Raw genomic sequence first — 20,225 nt, forward strand, 5'->3', positions numbered from 1 at the left:
GGTTTCATGCTAGAGTTAGGGTTTCAAAGTAGGGTTTAAAGATAGGATTAGGGCTTCAAAGTAGAGTTTCATACTAGAGTTAGGGTTTCAAACTAGGGTTTAAAGCTAGTGTTAGGGTTTCAAAGTAGGGTTTCATACCAGAGTTAGGCTTTCAAAGTAGGGTTTAAAGCTGGGGTTAGGGTTTCAAAGTAGAGTTTTATACTAGAGTTAGGGTTTGTAAGTAGGGTTTAAAGCTAGGGTTAGGGGTTCAAAGTAGGGTTTCATACTAGAGTTAAGGTTTCAAAGTAGGGTTTCATACTAGAGTTAGGGTTTCAAAGTAGGGTTTAAAGCTAGGGTTAGGGTTTCAAACATGGTTTAAAGCTAGGGTTAGAGTTTCAAACTATGGTCTCAAACTAGAGTTAGGGTTTAAAATAGGGTTTCATACTAGAGTTACAGTTTCAAAGTAGGGTTTAAAGATAGGGTTATGGTTTCAAAGTAAGGTTTCATACTAGAGTTAGGGTTTCAAAGTAGGGTTTAAAGCTAGGGTTAGGGTTTCAAACATGGGTTTAAAGCTATGGTTAGCGTTTCAAACTAGGGTTAGGGTTTCAAAGGGTTTTGTACTAGAGTTAGGGTTTCAAAGTAGGGTTTAAAGCTAGGGTTAGGGCTTCCAAGTAGGGTTTCATACCAGGGTTAGGGTTTCAAAATAGGGTTTTAAGCTAGGGTTACGGTTTCAAAGTAGGGTTTAAAGATAGGGCTAGGGTTTTAAACATGGGTTCATACTAGAGTTAGGGTTTCAAACTCCAAGGCCCGTGGGCCAGATACGGCCTGCCACATCATTTTGTGTGGCCCGTGAAGGCAAATCGTGCATCAAATTCGTGTGTCATTACTAGAATTCCAAATTGTCTTCACTTTTAATATCTTTTTTTAAAATATTTGACCAGTTTTTACTCGTCTGATTTGAAAATGAGTTATTTGTCAAGTTTGTTTTGTAGCTTTTACTGTATATTGTGTGAAGCGTGTGAAGGTGTGTGTGGTTTGTGGGGTGTGTGTGCTTCTGCCACAGACAGAAATACAATACCTAAGTCAACGCGCAACCTCTGACATCACAACACTCTTAGACGGCACACATTACATAACTAACTGCGTGTAACGGTTCCGCTATACTAAATAACCACAAATGAAATACTCTCGGCAACACACTAAACATAAGTCATCGAGACAACAAAATACATTTGCTGGCGACCGTTAGTCGCCGTGCCGCTGCCTCACGGCTACTCGTACATGCGAGGTAAACTTAAAGGAGCGCGCCGGAGCTGTCAAGCAAACGGCGCGCACACGAAGCAAACCGTGATCGGACAAACGGCACAACAGTGGACAGTAGTAACAATGAAATGTATACACTCACTTTGTGTCAAAAACGCACACGATCACAGCAACATACTCAGTCGATACCTGCAACCTTTAACTTACCGCTGCGCACAAGCTCCAACAATCCCGATAAACTGAGGTAACTCACACGAGACTTAAGGCGCGGTGACGTAACTTCACTTTAAAGATATCTAGTGTTGTGAATGGTTATAATGTCTAGACCCTGAATGTAAAACCCCCAATTTTTCTGTCTTATTTCAATGCAAAAAACATCGTCTTATATTCGGGCCAAAACGGTAGTATTTACATGTTTGAAACTATTATTTGATGTTCTAATGATAACATAATGTACTTATATGGTTTAATATAAACTTATTGATACACAATAAATGCATGTATGTTAAAAATGAGAGGGTGACACTACGCAGATTTTCACATATCGCGGGTGGTCTTGGAACCAATTATCTGCGATAAATGAGGGATGACTGTATTCCCAAATGAAATCGGTTTGTGTCTGATGTGTTGCTCTTCCCGTGTGCACACCACACACGATTGTTTTTTTTCTTTCTCGTCATGTATGGGGTTTCTCATAATTCGGAAGTCAGCTAACAATTTTAAAATCTTGTGAACACCGTGTAGAGATGCACCGATCCGATATCTGGATCGGATATCGGCCGCGATATCAACAAAATAGATGGATCGGGTATTGGAAAATGCAGTCGATCCGTGAGCCGATCCTTTCCTTAATCTATTGGGACATGAGCTACGTCATACGTCAGCAGCAAGTGTGCCGCATGCCACGAGAGTTTTCTAAACAAACGCAAACATGGAGCGAACGAAAGAGTCAGCTGTGTGGAGGTACTTTAAACTGAACACGCCAACTAGTTCGACGGCAGTTTGTAATGTCTGCAAAGCTAATGTTGCCAGGGGTGGTGGTAGTACTGCCAGTTATAGTACTACCAATTTAATTAAGCATCTCCACAAACACCATGCAACGGAGCACCAGGAGTTCCAGCAGTTGAGCAGATCTAAGGGAGCAGGAGGTGGACCTACACGGCAGTTAACGTTAGCAGATTCACTGCAAAGACGGGAGAAATTTCCAGGCAATAGCGCAAATGCTATGAGAGTTACTGAGAAAGTGCTGGAATTCATGGTTTTGGATGGACAACCGATGAGTGTTGTTGAAAACGAGGGCTTCCAACGTTTACTTGAGCACCTGGAGCCACGGTACAATTTGCCATCGCGCAAGTATTTTTCTGAGACCGCACTGTCAGAAATGTATGAGAAAGTGTGCGAACACATGTTTACATTGCTTGATTATTGTATTTGACCAAGTCACTTGTTTATTCTCTTGTCCCGATGCTATATTTTATTTTTCCACATGTAGAGGTATGTAGCTTGTTAAATCAACCATAATATCGGATCGGTATCGGGTATCGACCGATACGCAAAGCCACGGTATCGGTATCGAAACTGAAAAAGCCGGATCGGTGCATCTCTAACACCGTGTGAACCAGATTTAGGTAACCGAAACTGCCCTGTACAGAGAAAGGTCCAATGGCAGACCACAATGAAATCAATTCTTCCCTTTATCACCTCCTTAACTGTGGCAATTCTAGACACTACATAACACTTCATTAAAAAAAAAAAAAAAACACCCTGCCCTACTCATTTCTCAAATAGTCCAAAGCAAAGCAAGCGATGGTGTGGTGATGTATGGGTTCATTGTCACCACTGCAGTACTAAAACGCTTTGTTATAATATTTAAGGGAAATTGATTGTAACTTTTTGAAAAACTGTTGAATGTTCAAAAGCTAATCATGCCAATTTTTACTCATCAAAAGGTGTTGGAGATGAGTGAATCTAGATAAGTTTGTTGTTTGTATTTTTGAACAATATTTGATTAAGATGAAAAATCTTTTCACAACAATTGCAAGACTCGAGATTGATGTTATTAAGGCCTTGTCTACATGTAGCTGGGTTTTTCAAAATCAAATATTTTCACCTTTTCTGCCCCCTTATTTTTGTTAAAAAAAATACTCATCCACATGAAATTGCATAAATACATTTTCAAGCGCATTTACAAGCATGCCAGGCCTCTAGACTTTTCTGCAGAAAAATATCTTTATGTAGATGCAGTCTAAATATCAGTTAGTATTCGAATGTAAGCACTTGTATGTACTTGTGCTTGGATTTGTGTTTGAATTTCTTTGTGAGATGTTAAAATTGTCGTGATACAAAACAGTGTGGCAACATGGTTTTATTAGATCATTTTTTCAGAAATCAAGAAGCAGGAAATACTATTTCATAGTGTACAATTAGTTTACAAAATGCTGTTCCTCAAAGTATTCTTTGAGCTTTCGTTGAAATTTTTTACTTAAAAAACATTACATTTCCACCTGTCTTTAGAAGAGAATGTTGAGTTAATTTTGATGCGATTCTTCCCCTTACTCATCAGACTGGAACAAGGTGAGAACTTGGAAGATAATCAGAGAAACCTGTTGCAGATTACTGAATGCTTCTTCCATGCCATCATCGGCTCATCCAGCGAGTTCCCACCTCAGCTTCGCAGCGTGTGCCACTGTCTCTACCAGGTAGACCCCCCCAACCTCAACTCCATCATGACCCATAGCTTCTAACCTTGCTCTTACCCATTTGTCGTTTATACATCTCAAGAGCTTGCCTCTCCATTCTCTCCAGTTTCTGATGCTGCTGAATTCACTGCTTTCTATATTGCACCCAGTTCATACTTTCAAATCTATTGCGCCTTTTCATCATTGTGGTTTTATCCCACAGTATTTTGAAACGGTATCCACTTTATATTTCCGACATTTTTATAATGGAATTTATCTGCTGAAAGATACACAAGTAAAGTATCTCCACATTATAAATGGCTTTATTGTCTGGATTTTTGCCATCACAATAGTCTGTCACAAGAATTAAACATCAGTGAAATAACATTTATTTGAGAAATTGTGAATATATTTAATTGTAGCTTCTGATTTTGAATAATACAATGCAGCCAACTTTCTCATCTTTTCCAACAGAGGGACATAACTGAAAGGACAGGGGTTCTCAAACTTCTTTTGGGCCAGGGAATTCAGCTTTCAATACTCCGAACAACTATCATTTTCAAAAGAAATTGAGTATTTTGTACATAACAGGCTCTGAAGTCTCTCTCTCTCTCTCTCTCTCTCTCTCTCTCATTCTCTCTCTCGCTCTCTCGATCGCTCTCTCTCTCTCTCTCTCTCTCTCTCTGTTTCCGATGCAGCTTTCCAACTATTGTTTCAAATACGTACAGTAGCTTTCGATTATCGCATGAACTCAACTCTTGGCTTAACCCCCGTTATCTCGTGGTCTCGCGCTTTTTGGAAGCGCGGCGCGCATAACTGCAATTGTTTAAAACCCGCGAAACAACAACGCTAACTAACGCCGGTTTCCGAAGCTATGCCCGAGAACAGAGGCAAATATTTCCCGTCATTTTGCGTTAAAACACGAATATGTTGACTACCGAGGTGGTTGACTTCCGGGCTTTCACTGTATTTCAAAACTTTTCCAACATCGTCACCTCTGCAAATGAATTGGGGAAAAAATGAGAAATATTTTAAAGACGCAAGTAAAATAATTATTGCACAAGTGTGCTCACCCTCTTACAACTGTGGACATGGCTGTGTTCAGAATTGACCAATCACAGTCAAACTCATCGTAAAAGTCAAGCAGAGCTCAAGTAGAAGTCAACGCACACTTGCGACCATTTAGAAACAGTACTGATTGATTAACCCCAGATAAGGTTAAGCTGTTATGATAGGTTTTTGCTGTCATCTTTGTAGCACGTCTTACAGCACAAACTGCGGTCGACTGAGAGCTTCCGTAGCATCAGAGATATATCATTGTTCCAAGGTGTCGGTCAGGAAAACAAAGCAATTTCCAAGGCATTGAATACGTCACGGAACACAGTGAGGGCAGTTATCATCAAGATGGAAAAATAAAGACACAACAGTGACAATACCAAGAACTGAATGTCCCTACAAAATTTAACAAAACTGGTCAGTTGCTGCAAAGAGGCCTGTAGCAACAGTGAAGGAGCTTTTCTCTGTTTAGCACATGCGACAATATTTGACATATTTAGTATTTGAACAGCCCATTCAAATTTACAAGCCATTATACGCCGAAAAACAAAGAGGAGAGTAATAAATAAATCACATAGCATAAATAAAGCATTGAGTATGAAATGAATTCCAACAACAATAATAAATAATAATTGTCAAGTAATAAATACAATATTAAAACTCGCTACTTTGCGTTTCGTTTATCGCGGCTTCACTACATCGCGGATTTTTTTTCCAAATTAAAAAAAACATTTAAAAGTCAAAATAAAACTTCTAAATTGAGGAAACATGTGTCTAACCTTTAGGACAACGTAGTATTGCTCCAAATGTTCGTTTACATTCCTTTAGAAGTCCATTTTCGCGTGTTAGCACGATCGCGAACTAGCATCTTTCCGCTAACTCGTTAGCCTGCCCAGTACTTCTTGTTGGTGATCGTACTTCGCGGATTTCACTTATTGCTGGTGGTTTTTGGAGCCAATTATCCGTGATAAATGAGGGATTACAGTACAACATATTTTATTGCAAATTATTTTGTGTGCTCCCAAGGTAAAATTTGCAGATGTCTGGGTACCAGGAGACCCTAGTTTGAGAACCCTTGCTCTTGGGTGCAGGAATTCAATATATACAATTTTATTGAGAAACATTGATATTACCATCAAAAGAAATTGGGCCCTCAGAACTGCAGTATAAATCCAACCATTAGAAAATCATGCGATTTGGATAGTGACCAATTCAGGGTCACTATGGGTTTTTATGATGCCAAAAGCGATTTAAATGAGGTCATCTTTAAAAAGCCAATGCTTCATAGATGGCTTCACTGCAGATATATAGTATCCTCCCATGGAACATTTCCTAATGAAGCAAAGTTTCTCTGTATTTTCTTTTTTTTATCTGAGATGTGTGATCTGTAAAATCCTAATACATTTAAGGCTTTGATCACATCTAAAGCTATTAGCACATTTGCGACAACTGTTTCACAATGGAGAAGAAAGTTGTTTCCATTCCTAAATGTAAACACTGGGTAAATGTGCACCTAAAATTGAAAGACTTTTTACATTAATTCTATTATTTTAGGCAATTCACCCACATGTGACCCACTCACACACGCACAAATTTGGAAAATATTATAAGCTGATGCAATAGATATATGCTGAGCGAAAACCTTTTTTTATTTAGCCATGATAACCATTTTACTTTCCTCAAACCCTGGGCAGCTTCACACTGCTGCTGCTGCTGCCCCTACTACTCTTAATGCTGAACTTCATATTGGTGCTGTTGTCCAGGTGTTGAAATATATCCCTAAACACCCAAACAGTGGGTCCTGTCCTTGTTCACTGCTTATACTTTTTATAACATTTGGTTTCCCATTCTTCATTTTGAGTTTCCTTTTGCAGCTTATAAGCTACACAGAAAGAGTGCATCGAATTCCAGCAACAACTGTGTATGCATGGCATGCTTCCCTGCCAATTAACAAACAGCTCAATGATGCATCCTATCTTATGACATCCTATCTTATGATTGACTTGAACTTTACAGCCTTCAGCTTTTGTCTGTGTACCTTAATTGGTAGGGCTTTGTGCGTATGTGTAGCTGGTGCTGTGACCATGATTGTACTCGTCTCTGTTCTGTAGGCTACTTGCCACTCTCTACTGAATAAGGCAACTGTAAAAGAAAAAAAGGAAAACAAAAAATCAGTAAGTTTGGAGACTCTATTTTCCCTCAGATACTTTCCCCTAGATACTTTCCCCTTGAAGCAAAAAAAGGCTTTTTTTGCATTTTCCTCACTTGGTTTATTGTCTTCATTTGTTTAAAATGATTTTAATTTAATCCAGAAATGTTTTATTCTTTTTTGCATTTTCAACTTCTGTACAATAGGGATGCATCGATTTATTGTATAGTTTCAGCTCAATTTGCCATCGTCAATCTAAAACCACCTGTGCTTATCACATTTAAGCTTTTTCATACTTTAATACAGAGAACCACAAGCCTGCTCTTGCTTTTTACGGTAATGTATACTTTTTTAAATGTGCCAAATTTAGTTTTACCCGAGTTGCTCCAACTATGCTCTGATACAGGCTCCAAAGGTAAAAATTTTTAAGATGCATTTGGTTCTTTTGCTTAACTTTTTAAACTATAAAAACTCTGGCAAGGGTTAGTAGACTAAAGCCAAGTTAACTTAATCAACACATCACCTACCTTATCTGCACATATATCTCAGTAACATCTTAGAACTTGGTCAATTCAAGTCAAATTAGAGTGGCATAAAGATGAACACAATCCTTTGTCAAGGCTCAACAATCCTAAGCATCATATATATACAGTGGGGCAAAAAAAGTATACAGCCAGCCACCAATTGTGCAAGTTCTCCCACTTACAAGATGAGAGATGGCTGTAATCTTCATCATAGGTACACTTCAACTATGAGAGAAAAAAAAAAATTAAAAAAATCACATTGTCTGATTTTTAAAGAACTTATTTGCAAATTATGGTGGAAAGTAAGTATTTGGTCAATAATGGCCCCAATCTGGGGCTCCACGTAAGATCTCACCCCGCGGGGTCAAAATGATCACAAGAACGGTGAACAAAAATCCCCCCAAAACACGGAGGAACCTAGTGAATGACCTGCAGAGAGCTGGGACCAAAGTAACAAAGACTACCATCACTACGCTGCCAGGGACTCAAATCCTGGGGTGCCAGACGTGTCCCCCTGCTTAAGCCAGTACATGTCCAGGCCCGTCTGAAGTTTGCTAGAGAGCATTTGAATGATCCAGAAGAGGATTGGGAGAATGTCACATGGAATGTCAAATCTAAATATACATAAACGGGTTCAGCAATAATCAAGTATCATATAGCATCTCTATTGTACAACTTTACTACTATCACTGGACTAACACTGTTGCCATTTTATGCATTTTGAATTAACAGTCTCCAGGAAGCAGTGGCTTTCATTATTCTCTTCCTCTCAAGACTTGCTGTTTGCTCTTACACAAGAGGCATTTGTTTCAGAACATTTCCTCTGCTTTCATATTTCTCCAGATATGGATTTTACACATCTGCATGATGCACCTGTCTCAGTTGACTTTCCTAACTACCGTAATTTCCGGACTATAAATCGCGTTTTTTTCCATAGTTTGGGTGGGGGGGCGACTTATACTCAGGAGCGACTTATATGTTTTTTTTTCACAAATTTTTACTTGATCATTACACAAATTTTTACTTGATCATTAAGACATCACTTACAAGTATAGTTGACCACTTCCCATGTTATTTTTAGTATAGCTGATCACTTCACATGCTTTTATATCTTTATCTTGAACATATTCAAAACATAAAAAATAGAGAAAACATCAAATAAAGCAATTAACACTTTAAAGCACCATATCCAAGTCCACTGTCTGCTGTATGTACACTTGCTCCATTTTTGCTCCTCTTATATTTATTATTATTATTTGTTATTATTTGTTTATTTATCAATTTATTCAACACTCTTATTTATTCATTATTTGTGCCTTCTTGGGTTTTTTTGTGTTGCTTGTATGCATATGTGTACTATCTTACCGAGGGATAGTGGGAACGTAATTTCAATCTCTTTGTGTGTCTTGGTATATGAAAAAAAATCGACAATAAAGCAGTCTTTGACTTTGATAAAACAACCAAATAAACCAAACAAAAAACTACATCTGAAAAAAATTATATTTTCACACGAAACTGGATGAGGGCGCTCTAAATTTCACCATTGGCCGCGACTCATCAACTGGGTGGGCTTAAGAAAAATGGCACCAAAAAGAAATTCATATTTTGCAGGTCACAAACTTCAAGTTGTAAAATATGCAGCTGAAAACAGTAATCGAGCAGCAGAAAGAAAGTTTGGAGAACCGTGATGTACCAAGGGTTTACTATTTCAAGTGACGTCAGTGGCACGGCGCGGCGCGGCGGTTGTTTACATAAAGGACAAACGTACCCACGTAAGGACTACCAGCATCATTAGCGGTGATCATTTCTAAGTGACACGGAGGACAAAGAATATGAAGGAATTAAGGATTTGGAGTGACATAAAAGGTTTGAAAAACTAGTATGGCTTTTACGCACGCCCGGTCCTACTCTCCTGAGTCGGGGCCGGCACTCGGCCGAGTGACTGTTCGCGAACGGTGCATGGGGCTCGGACATGGCCATTATGCACGCCCGGTCCGATGCCATGGAGCTCTTGTGTCTGGAAGTCCACGCCGCCACACGCTTGGAAGTTTGTTTTGTTTAATAAAGAGCCGTTTACCAAACCCACGTCTATCCTTGTACTTTGTTAACGCTACAATATAGTTATATACTAAATCTGTGGAATTAAGACGAGGCTGACGTCAGGGCGCATGCGCGGCAATGTTGACAAAGGACGAGGAATTTGATCGATGGATTTAATGGATTTAAAGTGCACGGATGGTTTGATAATATTATTGGCTTATATTATAGTTATTTGAAATATAGTTTATCTATCGTTGTATGAGCCTGTGGAATATTTTCAATCAAGGCAAGGTGTTTGTCTAATTTGTAAAGAGACAGTTGTCTTGTTTAAGGATTTCAACCTAAAGAGACTCTAGAGTCTAATATATTAGACTAAACATGCTAACACATACGATAAGCTAACAGGGAGTGACCGAGCTGATAAAGTGAAGCAGCTCCAACCTTAACTGGCATCATTACAACGATTCTTCACGCGGGGCTGTGAGTCAAAAGTAAATATTACTAAAGCAAGCAATGAAGTGGCCATGTTAATACTGTTGATGTTATGAACCTGTAGACGTGACACAAACTATTACTTTCTGAAAGATATTGTAAATGACAAGAGCAAAATTCACTTCTTTTAAGTTTTAATAATAACAGACAACTTTGCATTACTTATAACTCCTGTTTAAAATGTTCATGAGGCTAAAATAATTTTAAAGTCATGTAAAGTCAAGGTATTCCATACAGTTTGTTCAATGTTATCTGACTATTCAGATATGAATGAAAGGCAGAATTTGTGTTTTTAGAGTTATTCACATCTGCCTTAGTGTCTTGTATTTGGTTATTTGGTCATTTAAAAAATAGACAGTTGGGACAGTGAAATTTGTTTTATAACAGTGTGCATTTGCATGAAATTTTTGTAGTTAAGAAATGTCCGAAAAAACTATTGGCCCTTCACTTTATCAAATCTGGCCCTCCTTGCAAAAAGTTTGGACACTCCTGTCTTACGAGGTATCTCACAATCAGGTGTGTTTTCTGCTGTGACCAATTATGGACGCGCCAATGTCATTCAGTGTCATATCTTGCATGGACCAGTCCTCTTTGAACTTGGTGGTCCCTCCACATTATTCATGCTTTGGCTTAACAAAAGCAAATTTTGTATAATCCGTATCATTTTTTTCAATCAATTTTTTATTTTATGATTGGATTCAAAAATTTGACTTGGGAAACAGGCAATTTTATTTTATCATGTACCGTATTTTCTGGACTATAAGTCGCTCCGGAGTACAAGTCGCACCAGCCATAAAATGCATAATAAAGAAGAAAAAACATGTATAAGTCGCACCGGAGTGGTGGTGGTGGTGACTCCTTTCGGCTTATATGTCGCCAAAGCAAAACATCCGTTTTTGTCCAGATGATTCGAATGAGAAGTGTTTGGCACAGTTTTTACGCTGGATGCCCTTCCTGTCGCGACCCTCTGCATTTACCCGGGCTTAGGACCAACATAGGGGAGACACTGACATGTGCCCCCGGCTGCATATGGTTCCCTGACCGGGAATCGAATCCAGGCCGCGGGTTGTAAAAGCTCCGCATCCTAACCACTGGACCATCAAGGATAAGTTGCACCGGAGTACAAGTCGTAATTTTGGGGGAACTTTAACAAAATTCAACACCAAGAACAGACATGAATAGGCAACAACAGGCTAAACGACGCGGTATGCTAAGGTTACATAAACACAAAGGAGGAACTGAGAGCGTGCCTGACGTAACATATTAACAATTATTCAAATAACATAAATAACAAGTCTCTCAAACTATCCGTGTCACTCCAAATCATTTCATCACATCAACGGGGCCATACAGATGAATGAAACAAAATGTCCGCCCTTACGGTTTGAATCGATAACAATAGAAAATACATTCGGAAAAATCAGGACACAAACCCTGACAACGACATTATGACTGTTGTCGGCAGCCACGGACATTTACGGATGTATACAATGGACTAACAATAGCCCCCTTGCAGCTAAAGTCAGAGGACAACCATCTTACATTGCCACTGTTACTAAACCTCTGTTTTTTTTCTTGCTAAAAACACTGTTCTAAGTGCGCTAAGTGCGCATTTCAGGCTAGGATCTCCATATGAAGTAACAAAAGCTTCTCAACAAACCAACTTCACTGTTTGTGTTGACCATTCAGAGTGCAAAACAATGCTGAGGTACTATAAGGCCAGCATGCCTTTGACAAAGGATTCAGCCACTTTCTGGCAGATAGGGAAATAGGGATTTTTTTAACATCCCAGATTTCCTCAGTAATAGCCAATGGGCATTTAATATTAAGCAGGGATGAGAATTTTCCGTCGATCTGCGGATTTCCATGTTTTTTTCCGTCGAAAGTATCATTTTCGTGAATCGTGTAAATCCGTAGAATATTTTTTTATATATATATTGGGGGTATGGAAGAGGCCGGCAACGTTAGCCTCGGCGACTCGCGAGCATTCGCCAGCCCGCCGCGACGACATCTTTTGGCACATCTCAAGGCAAAATTAGTTAAGCTGTGAGTAGGGAAATCGACTTGCCTCTGTAAACCTAACTCTCTGGCAGCAGTAATGCGACAACATCCACCTTATTTTCGGCAGCATTTTGGTGCTACTTTCGTCACATCTTTTCCACTTGTTAACTTATGCGGAGAACTAGTGTTTTTACACCGCCGCGATGTGAATTTGCGATTGGGTTTTCATCACTTGGAGACGAGTTATTTAGTTGGATAGATCTGGGGCCTACTCAGCAAAGGTTTTCGCCAGCATGAGGATCATGCCAGGGAAATAGACAAGCTGAACGGGATCAAGAACTGCTTCAGATGGGCATGGCTCGAGAGAAGCGTCATTGTACAGCTCGGAACACAGTTCGTAACCATGTGCCTGACGGAACATATCCGTAAAGTAGATGTCCCGAGGAAGGTTTTGTGTATTTTCTGTCAAGATATGATCAGCTATGGAGGTCGCGGCATTAGGAACATTAAGGAGCACATCAAAACAAAAAAACACAAAGGTACTTTTTTACTTTTACAAGCATGTGGGTTTAGTACAGGGGTGGGCAAGCTTTTTGACTGGCGGGCCGAATGGGTTCTAAATTTTGACCGGGGGGCCGAACGTGTGAAGTAATATAAATGACATGTAAAGGTCATTACATAAAAGGTTTTGGCCTTTAGTAGGTAGTAAAGCATGGATATTCAAATAAAGCTTTTTGAAAACAAATACATTTATTAACAGCATTAAAAACAATTTCACCAAAAAACTACTATCAGTAATTCTCATTAAACACGACACTGTTATTATAAATAAAAGTTTCCATCACTTCAGCGCCTGCAGGTCAGATTTAACTCACAGACACATGGTGACAGAGGTGAGGAAACGGGGAACACCTCATTAAAGTCGGCCTTAAGAACTTTAAAAGTTAAGATTAGTCGCAAACAGGCGGTGCATCAATGTCCTTAAGCATCCTGCATTGTTTGAAAATGAGAATGGTCATTAGTTTCAATCCATGCTATTTGTACAAATTATTTTCAAAATGCATTTTTTTTACAACAAACTAGAGAAACTCCCTTTCATTTTCAGTGGGAATAGTATTGTTGGTCTCCCTTTTTTGCTAGTGCATCATAGTCTGGAGTAAAATTTGTTGTGGTAATTCTTAAGATAGAGCCGAGGTGTCGGTCAGTTAACATAGATCTGTGACGGGCTTAGTTGACGTTCATGTGGCTGAACGTCTGCTCACACATGTAGGTCGAGCCAAATTGTCACTCTTTTTTTTAACACTCTGTACTCAGTGTCCACCTTTCTTTCCCTCGGGCCACTCATTTTAATGGAAGGATTCCAAGGGAAGGTTTGTGGGTGGCTTTTGCGTAAAATTGTATCTGAAAGCTCGGCGCGCGAATTACGAGAATGCTGACGTCACAGCCCACACTCGAAATTCGGCACTCATAGAAATAGACCACGGAGTGCGCCGGGTCCGTACTACTGAGTACGTACACGCACTTGTGAGTGTGCGCCGAGCTTTCTGACACGGCTTCCGGGAGTAAATGCGCGGGTGGGCGCTTCCCCATCTACTGGGGAAAAACACAGTCATTGCAGGGAAAATGACAAAAAAAAAAAGTTTAATAATACAATTTATTCAGGTTTGGCGGGCCGGATTAAACGGCCCCGTGGGCTGGATGTGGCCCGCGGGTCGTAGTTTGCCCATATCTCGTCTCGTTTAGAAAGTAACATGATGTTACATGTAAGCTAATGTTATGCTATTGTCATGATATTGTCATATTGTTAAAGAATAAATTTTCAATTATATATATATATATATATATATATATATATATATATATATACATATATATATATATATATATATATATATATATAAATACATATATATATACACTACCTTTCAAAAGTTTGGGGTCACCCAAACAATTTTGTGTTTTCCATGAAAAGTCACACTTATTCACCACCAAACGTTGTGAAATGAATAGAAAATAGAGTCAAGACATTGACAAGGTTAGAAATAATGATTTGTATTTGAAATAAGATTTTTTTTACATCAAACTTTTCTTTCGTCAAAGAATCCTCCATTTGCAGCAATTACGGCATTGCAGACCTTTGGCATTCTAGCTGTTAATTTGTTGAGGTAATCTGGAGAAATTGCACCCCACGCTTCCAGAAGCAACTCCCACAAATTGGATTGGTTGGATGGGCACTTCTTGCGTACCATACGGTCAAGCTGCTCCCACAACAGCTCAATGGGGTTCAGATCTGGTGACTGCGCTGGCTACTCCATTACCGATAGAATACCAGCTGCCTGCTTCTGATCTAAATAGTTCTCACACAATTTGGAGGTGTGTTTGGGGTCATTGTCCTGTTGTAGGATGAAATTGGCTCCAATCAAGCGCTGTCCACTGGGTATGGCATGGCGTTGCAAAATGGAGTGATAGCCTTCCTTATTCAGAATCCCTTTTACCCTGTACAAATCTCCCACCTTACCAGCACCAAAGCAACCCCAGACCATCACATTACCTCCTCCATGCTTATTCAGATCTTTTTAATGCTGTGTTTTTCAGTATCAGCCTTCAGAAATAAAAATACACAAACCTCTTTGCTCACCATTCTCCAAGCCTACTCCTTTTTGTCTCGGTTCCGGTTTTAGAAGCTGCCTGTATTGTACAGCATTATATTATACATTATATGTAATCACATTGTGAGAATAGTTAAATTAGTGTTCGGTTTGATCGTACCATTATAGAGGGATTTTTTTAAGTAGACGACGGGGGATTTGTTAGATTCTTTGGAAGATTAGCCAAGATGTGTGGCAGCACCTGTGTGTCCACACTAAGCAGAAGGAGGTTACAAGAATGCAGCTCAATGAGCATACAAAATGGACTGGGGAGAAACTAGAGAATGTGAGAATGTTTTTGCTATGTGCTGTAGTGGGAGATTATACACATCTATGGTGTAAAAGAAATTAGGTCAAAAAACAAATTAGAGCAACACGCCACTGAAAATTATTTTGCCTTCATTCTGTCACGCGGTGTTTATGAATATTAATGCAAATATCAATGGCATCTGAAAAAATAGTCAAAGCCAAGAAAGTTCAAAATAATGACATAACCATGGCCATTTTTGTAGCACTTTGCGTAATCACCAGAGGCGGGCCACCTACCCATCCATCCACAATCTACCGCTTATCCGGGGTCAGATCGCTGAGGCAGCAGCTTAAGCAGTAAAGCCTATACTTACCTCCCACTTCTTCCAGCTCTTCCGCAGGAATTCCAAGGCGTTCCCAGGTCAGCCGGTAGACATAGTCTCTTCGTGTCTTGGGACGTTCTGCCGGTGGGACCTCACCTGGCAGGCATCTAGGAAGCATCCTAATCAGATACCCAAACCACCTTATCTGCTCCCTTTCAACGCAAAAGAGCAGCGTCTCGATTCAGAGTGCCCCCCTTAATGACCTTCTCATCCAACCGCTAAAGGAAAGCCCGGACACCCTGCGGGTGAAATTCATTTCGGCTGTATCTGAAATCTCATTTTGGTCACAACCCGCAGCTTGTGACCATAGGTGAGGGCAGGAAAGTAGAACGACGGGTAAATCGAGAGTTTTGCATTTTGGCTCAGCACCTTCTTCACCACAATAGACTGGTACAGGGTCTGCATCACAGCAGATGCTGCTCCGATCCACCTGTCCATCTCCCGCTCCATCAGGCCCACACTTGTGAACAAGACCCCGCAACATTCAGTGCATAAAGGAACTCCGGGTGGATCTCATCCATCCTCGGGGCCTTGCCACCAAGGAGATTTTTAACCACCTCGGTGGCTTCAACCCCAGAGAGGAGCGCACCATTCAGATTCTCCTGGCTCTGCTTCCTCAATAGAAGGCGTGTCAGTGGCATTGAGGGTTTTGAGGTATTCTTTCCACCGATTCACAACGTCCCAAGTCGAAGTCAGCAGTACCCAATTTCAACTATACACAGTTTTAAAGGTGCACTGCTTCCCCGTTCTGAGACGTCGGCTGATGGTCCAGTATATCACCAAAGCCGTCTGAAATGTGTTTTTTATGGCCTTGCTGAGTTCCACAGGCCAAAAAGGCCCGTTAGGACTCTTTCTAAATCTTGAGGGCATTCCTTGCCACCGGTGACCACGATTCAGGGATTGTCGCCACGACCAACCACGATAGAGCCACCTTAGACTTGAGTTGGAACGTTTTTGCCTCACACAACAGCTTGGACGTTTTTCCTTCCAGAGCGTTTACATTTCACATCCCTAAAGCCAACTTATGTAGCTGGGGATCAGACCGCTCCACAGCTCTCTCAGCACCCCCCCATGGCCCCTCCTACAGGTAATTAAGCCCATGAGAAGGGTGACCCACGTTGTCCTTTCGGGCTGAGCCCGACCAGGCCCCATGAGTGCAGATATTTTAAACACATCTATTGTTTTTCAATAGATTTTTTTTTCAATGCCATTGATTGTTGTGGTATCAATATTTTTATACAATACAATTACATTAAAATGCCCCCCCCCCCAAAATGAAATTCTCTGCTGCAATACTTTGACATTCTAAATTTTAACATATATTGTGTGGTTTCGAAACATAAACAATGCCCCGAATTCATTTTTGCTTCGCTACATACTTTACTCGAACTAGATGCAGTAGCTTTTAACTTATTTTTTGTAAGTTTCTGATAAATCTTATTACGTTGACTATAAATGTGGACTATTCAGTTTTGTTTGCCTCCAAAAACAAAAGAAAGAAAAGAGTTTAGCTTAATAAATCCAAACAGTTTTTCTCCCTACGTTGGTTTGGACAGCTTGCACGTAGAAATTGCATAAAAGATAAATGCAAACATTTCTTTTTGCTTGTACACCATCTCCTGTTTTGGAAGTTTGGACAAAACACAATTATTGTAACCCACAATAAATTTTGACACAGGGTTTCGTACAACCCTGTCTGACTTCCAAACAAGATGTTATAGTCACCCATTTAGATTATCTACTAAATTTTGTACATCTATCATTCACTGCTTATATATCGGTTTTCATTCTTTGACACATTTTCTCAATGTGGTTGAGTTCACGCTCATTTGCTCTCTGTTGCAGTCCTGATTTTAGATTAATATGTAATGAGATTCACTCTTGCTCTGGTTTGAGCCATGCATGAATTCAGTGTCATTATTCACTTTTCCTTATCCCGATATCAGCATTTATGTTGTCATGGCTCACCTGACTCTGGTCATGTATAGATAGTGATACTGGATAATCATTTTTCAAATGTCTGCTTCATTGTTCCCTTCATCATAATTCATGCTTTTGTCCTCTTGCCTCTTCCTGGCCCCCTTTCCCACAACTCTACTTTATTTTTGTTTGACATCTCTTTTGTTTTTCCCTTTTCAACTGCCCCTGCTTCTTTCATCCTCCTTCACACAGGTGGTGAGTCAGAGATTCCCGCAGAATAGTATTGGTGCAGTGGGCAGCGCCATGTTTCTGCGATTTGTTAATCCAGCTATTGTATCTCCATATGAGGCTGGTATCTTGGAGAAGAAGCCTCTTCCTAGGATAGAACGAGGTCTCAAACTCATGTCTAAGGTAAGAACATTTATTCAACAAGATTTTAATAAGATAAGAATTTGAGTAGTCTGGAAAAGCATTGCATTCTTTTTTTTAAATTGTGTTCATGATCATTGTTATCTCACTACCTAAGTGACGGATCATTGCTCTGTGTTAATTCCAGTGCAACTAGGGCATGAAAGTTTAAAGACTGACTTTAACCTTTTAAAATGCATTCACCTGTTTTTAAATGCAGTATTGTATAAGAAAAGTAATTATTTTCCTTTAATTGAATTGCAATAAAAAATAGATTAAAATGAATTTAAGCTATGTAAAATTTTGAAAAGGTATCAGTCTTCAACACATTTATGCAGAAGGTCCCAGTTTCAGAGAGGCTGTTAGTAAGATGATTTTTTTTGAACATTGACACGCATTAAATTTCGATCAATAATTGCCATCTGAGGTCATTAAAAAACTGTAGTGTGGTGAAGAATGACATGTTCAGAGGAGGGATAGTGAATATATTGGTCGAAGGATACTGGGGATGGAACCACTAGGCAGGGGGTCAAGAGGAAGACCAAACAGGAGATTTATGGATGGAGTGAAAGAGGACATGAAGTTAGTTGGGGTAAGAGAAGAGCATTCACTGGATAGGGTGAGATGGGAACAGGCCGAAAAGAAAAGAAGAAGTGTGGTGAAGAATAAAAGGTCATGCAGGAGGTGTTTTGCAAAATACTTTACTTTTCACTTGCCAAAAACAGGAAGTCAACTGGAAGTCCGCTACACAAAAAACCCCATCGACACCCATCAACTATTAGTTCCAAGAGGGAATTATGTCAACAAGTGCCTCTCAGTACGTAATACATACTTCTGTAAAAACGTCACAGGCGATTTCTTAATTTGTATGCCTCTGAGTGCCGAATTCAGGTGAGGGATCTGAGGTAGTATTGTTAGGAAGACAGGTGCTGACAAAGGCATTGCACAGGATGCTTGAGTTGTTTTCATACTTCTTTTATGGTAAGCTAGCGGAGTGGTCTTCCTCTACCTTTCTTCATAGATGAGTGTTGTAAATAGGATTATGCAAGTGTGGTTGCTGCGAAAAGGAGAACTCCAGTAGTGTACAGTATGATGGGGGCTCAGTTTGCATCAACAAATGTATAATTTCAGTAATTTCATTTTTTATCAGATCAGACAATCTTGATTAAGGACATGACTGTGTAAAGCAGACTCTGTCTAAAAACTTGATCTTACGAGGGTTACATCAATGGTTGTCATAATTGTAAATCTGTTTTTTTCCTTAAGATTTTGCAGAGCATTGCCAACCATGTCTTATTTACAAAAGAAGAACACATGAGGCCTTTCAATGATTTTGTGAAGAACAACTTCGATTCAGCCCGGAGGTAGGACACTCACTATGTAACTCCTGTTGCTTCCCCCACCTCTTAAGGACAGATCAATGTGATGAAATAGTAAATAATAATCAGTCACATATTTAAATGGAAAAAGTTGGTTGATAAACACGGGTTTTCCTTACCTGGTAAGTCTCACCCAAACATCAGTTTCAGTGTCCAGACAGACAATAAGTTGGTCATTTGTTGCAAGGATCACTAAGCGCTGTTCCAAAGCCCAATGGAAATAATTAACACATGCCAGACATCAGTTACTTTGAACAGTAAATGGGGGGCTCACTGTACACCACCCATGTACAGAGGACCGACAGAAACAATATTATTCCGAGGGACGTTAGTCTTGTCAACCACGAATCTATGTATATCCAGGCCTGGGACATGGACTTGCGCCTTTCTATTAAATTACCCACTGTGATGAGACACTCCTCCATAATTGAAACATTGTTGCATTTCCTCGGCTGGGCTGCCATCAGAGTCACGTGGCTGAATCCTACCCGCTGATTGGCCGAATCAGGATTTCATCAGTTCTTCTACTTCACGTTCATCAATAAACGTATTCATCTTTTCAAAGTAGAACTCGATAATGTAAATTACACATCAAGAAAGCAACGTTGACGATAAAGTTGATGACGATATATATTATATCACCTAGCCCTACAACAGTAGGTACCGCAGAAGAAATCTCAGTTCATTTGAAGTGAACTAAAATATCAGAACATTCTATTACGCCTTCGTAAAATGCATCACCAGCCACTGAATTGCTATCTTATTTCCTTCAGTTGGCCCTCAGGACTACCCCACTAAGATCTATGTTGACTGTCTATGATCGTTTTACATGACCACTTACTCTGTTCCCAAAGTTTGAGTGTCTCCCGTCTTACTGCTGAGGAGAAATAGCATATGCGAATGTTTCCCAGAAAAAAAATGTTTGCTAGAACCTTATATTCATGCAATTTTGGAACATTATATCTTTGGTTATCATTAAAAATTCATTATAGGTTCTATTGTTATAATCAAGGTATGTTGGAAAGGAAAGTAAGCACCATATATGTAGTAGGTAGC

General features: G+C 39.8%; 1 protein-coding gene across 3 annotated transcripts in view; it reads left to right on the forward strand.

Moving 5' to 3' along the window:
• nf1a (neurofibromin 1a) overlaps nucleotides 1-20,225 on the forward strand; it is a 165,778-nt gene that overhangs the window by 70,187 nt on the left and 75,366 nt on the right. For 2 of the 3 annotated variants that reach the window (XM_088380782.1, XM_088380781.1), the window contains exons 29-32: nucleotides 3,806-3,941; nucleotides 7,088-7,150; nucleotides 17,635-17,793; nucleotides 19,057-19,154. In XM_088380782.1, coding sequence (XP_088236908.1) covers nucleotides 3,806-3,941; nucleotides 7,088-7,150; nucleotides 17,635-17,793; nucleotides 19,057-19,154 — 456 coding nt within the window. The remainder of the gene's footprint in view (nucleotides 1-3,805; nucleotides 3,942-7,087; nucleotides 7,151-17,634; nucleotides 17,794-19,056; nucleotides 19,155-20,225) is intronic. The other variant, XM_088380783.1, reaches the window with a different exon arrangement.

The sequence above is a fragment of the Syngnathus floridae genome, chromosome 7 (assembly GCF_059516105.1).
Source record: "Syngnathus floridae isolate MCC-2025c chromosome 7, RoL_Sflo_1.0, whole genome shotgun sequence".
Taxonomy (NCBI): Eukaryota; Metazoa; Chordata; class Actinopteri; order Syngnathiformes; family Syngnathidae; genus Syngnathus; species Syngnathus floridae.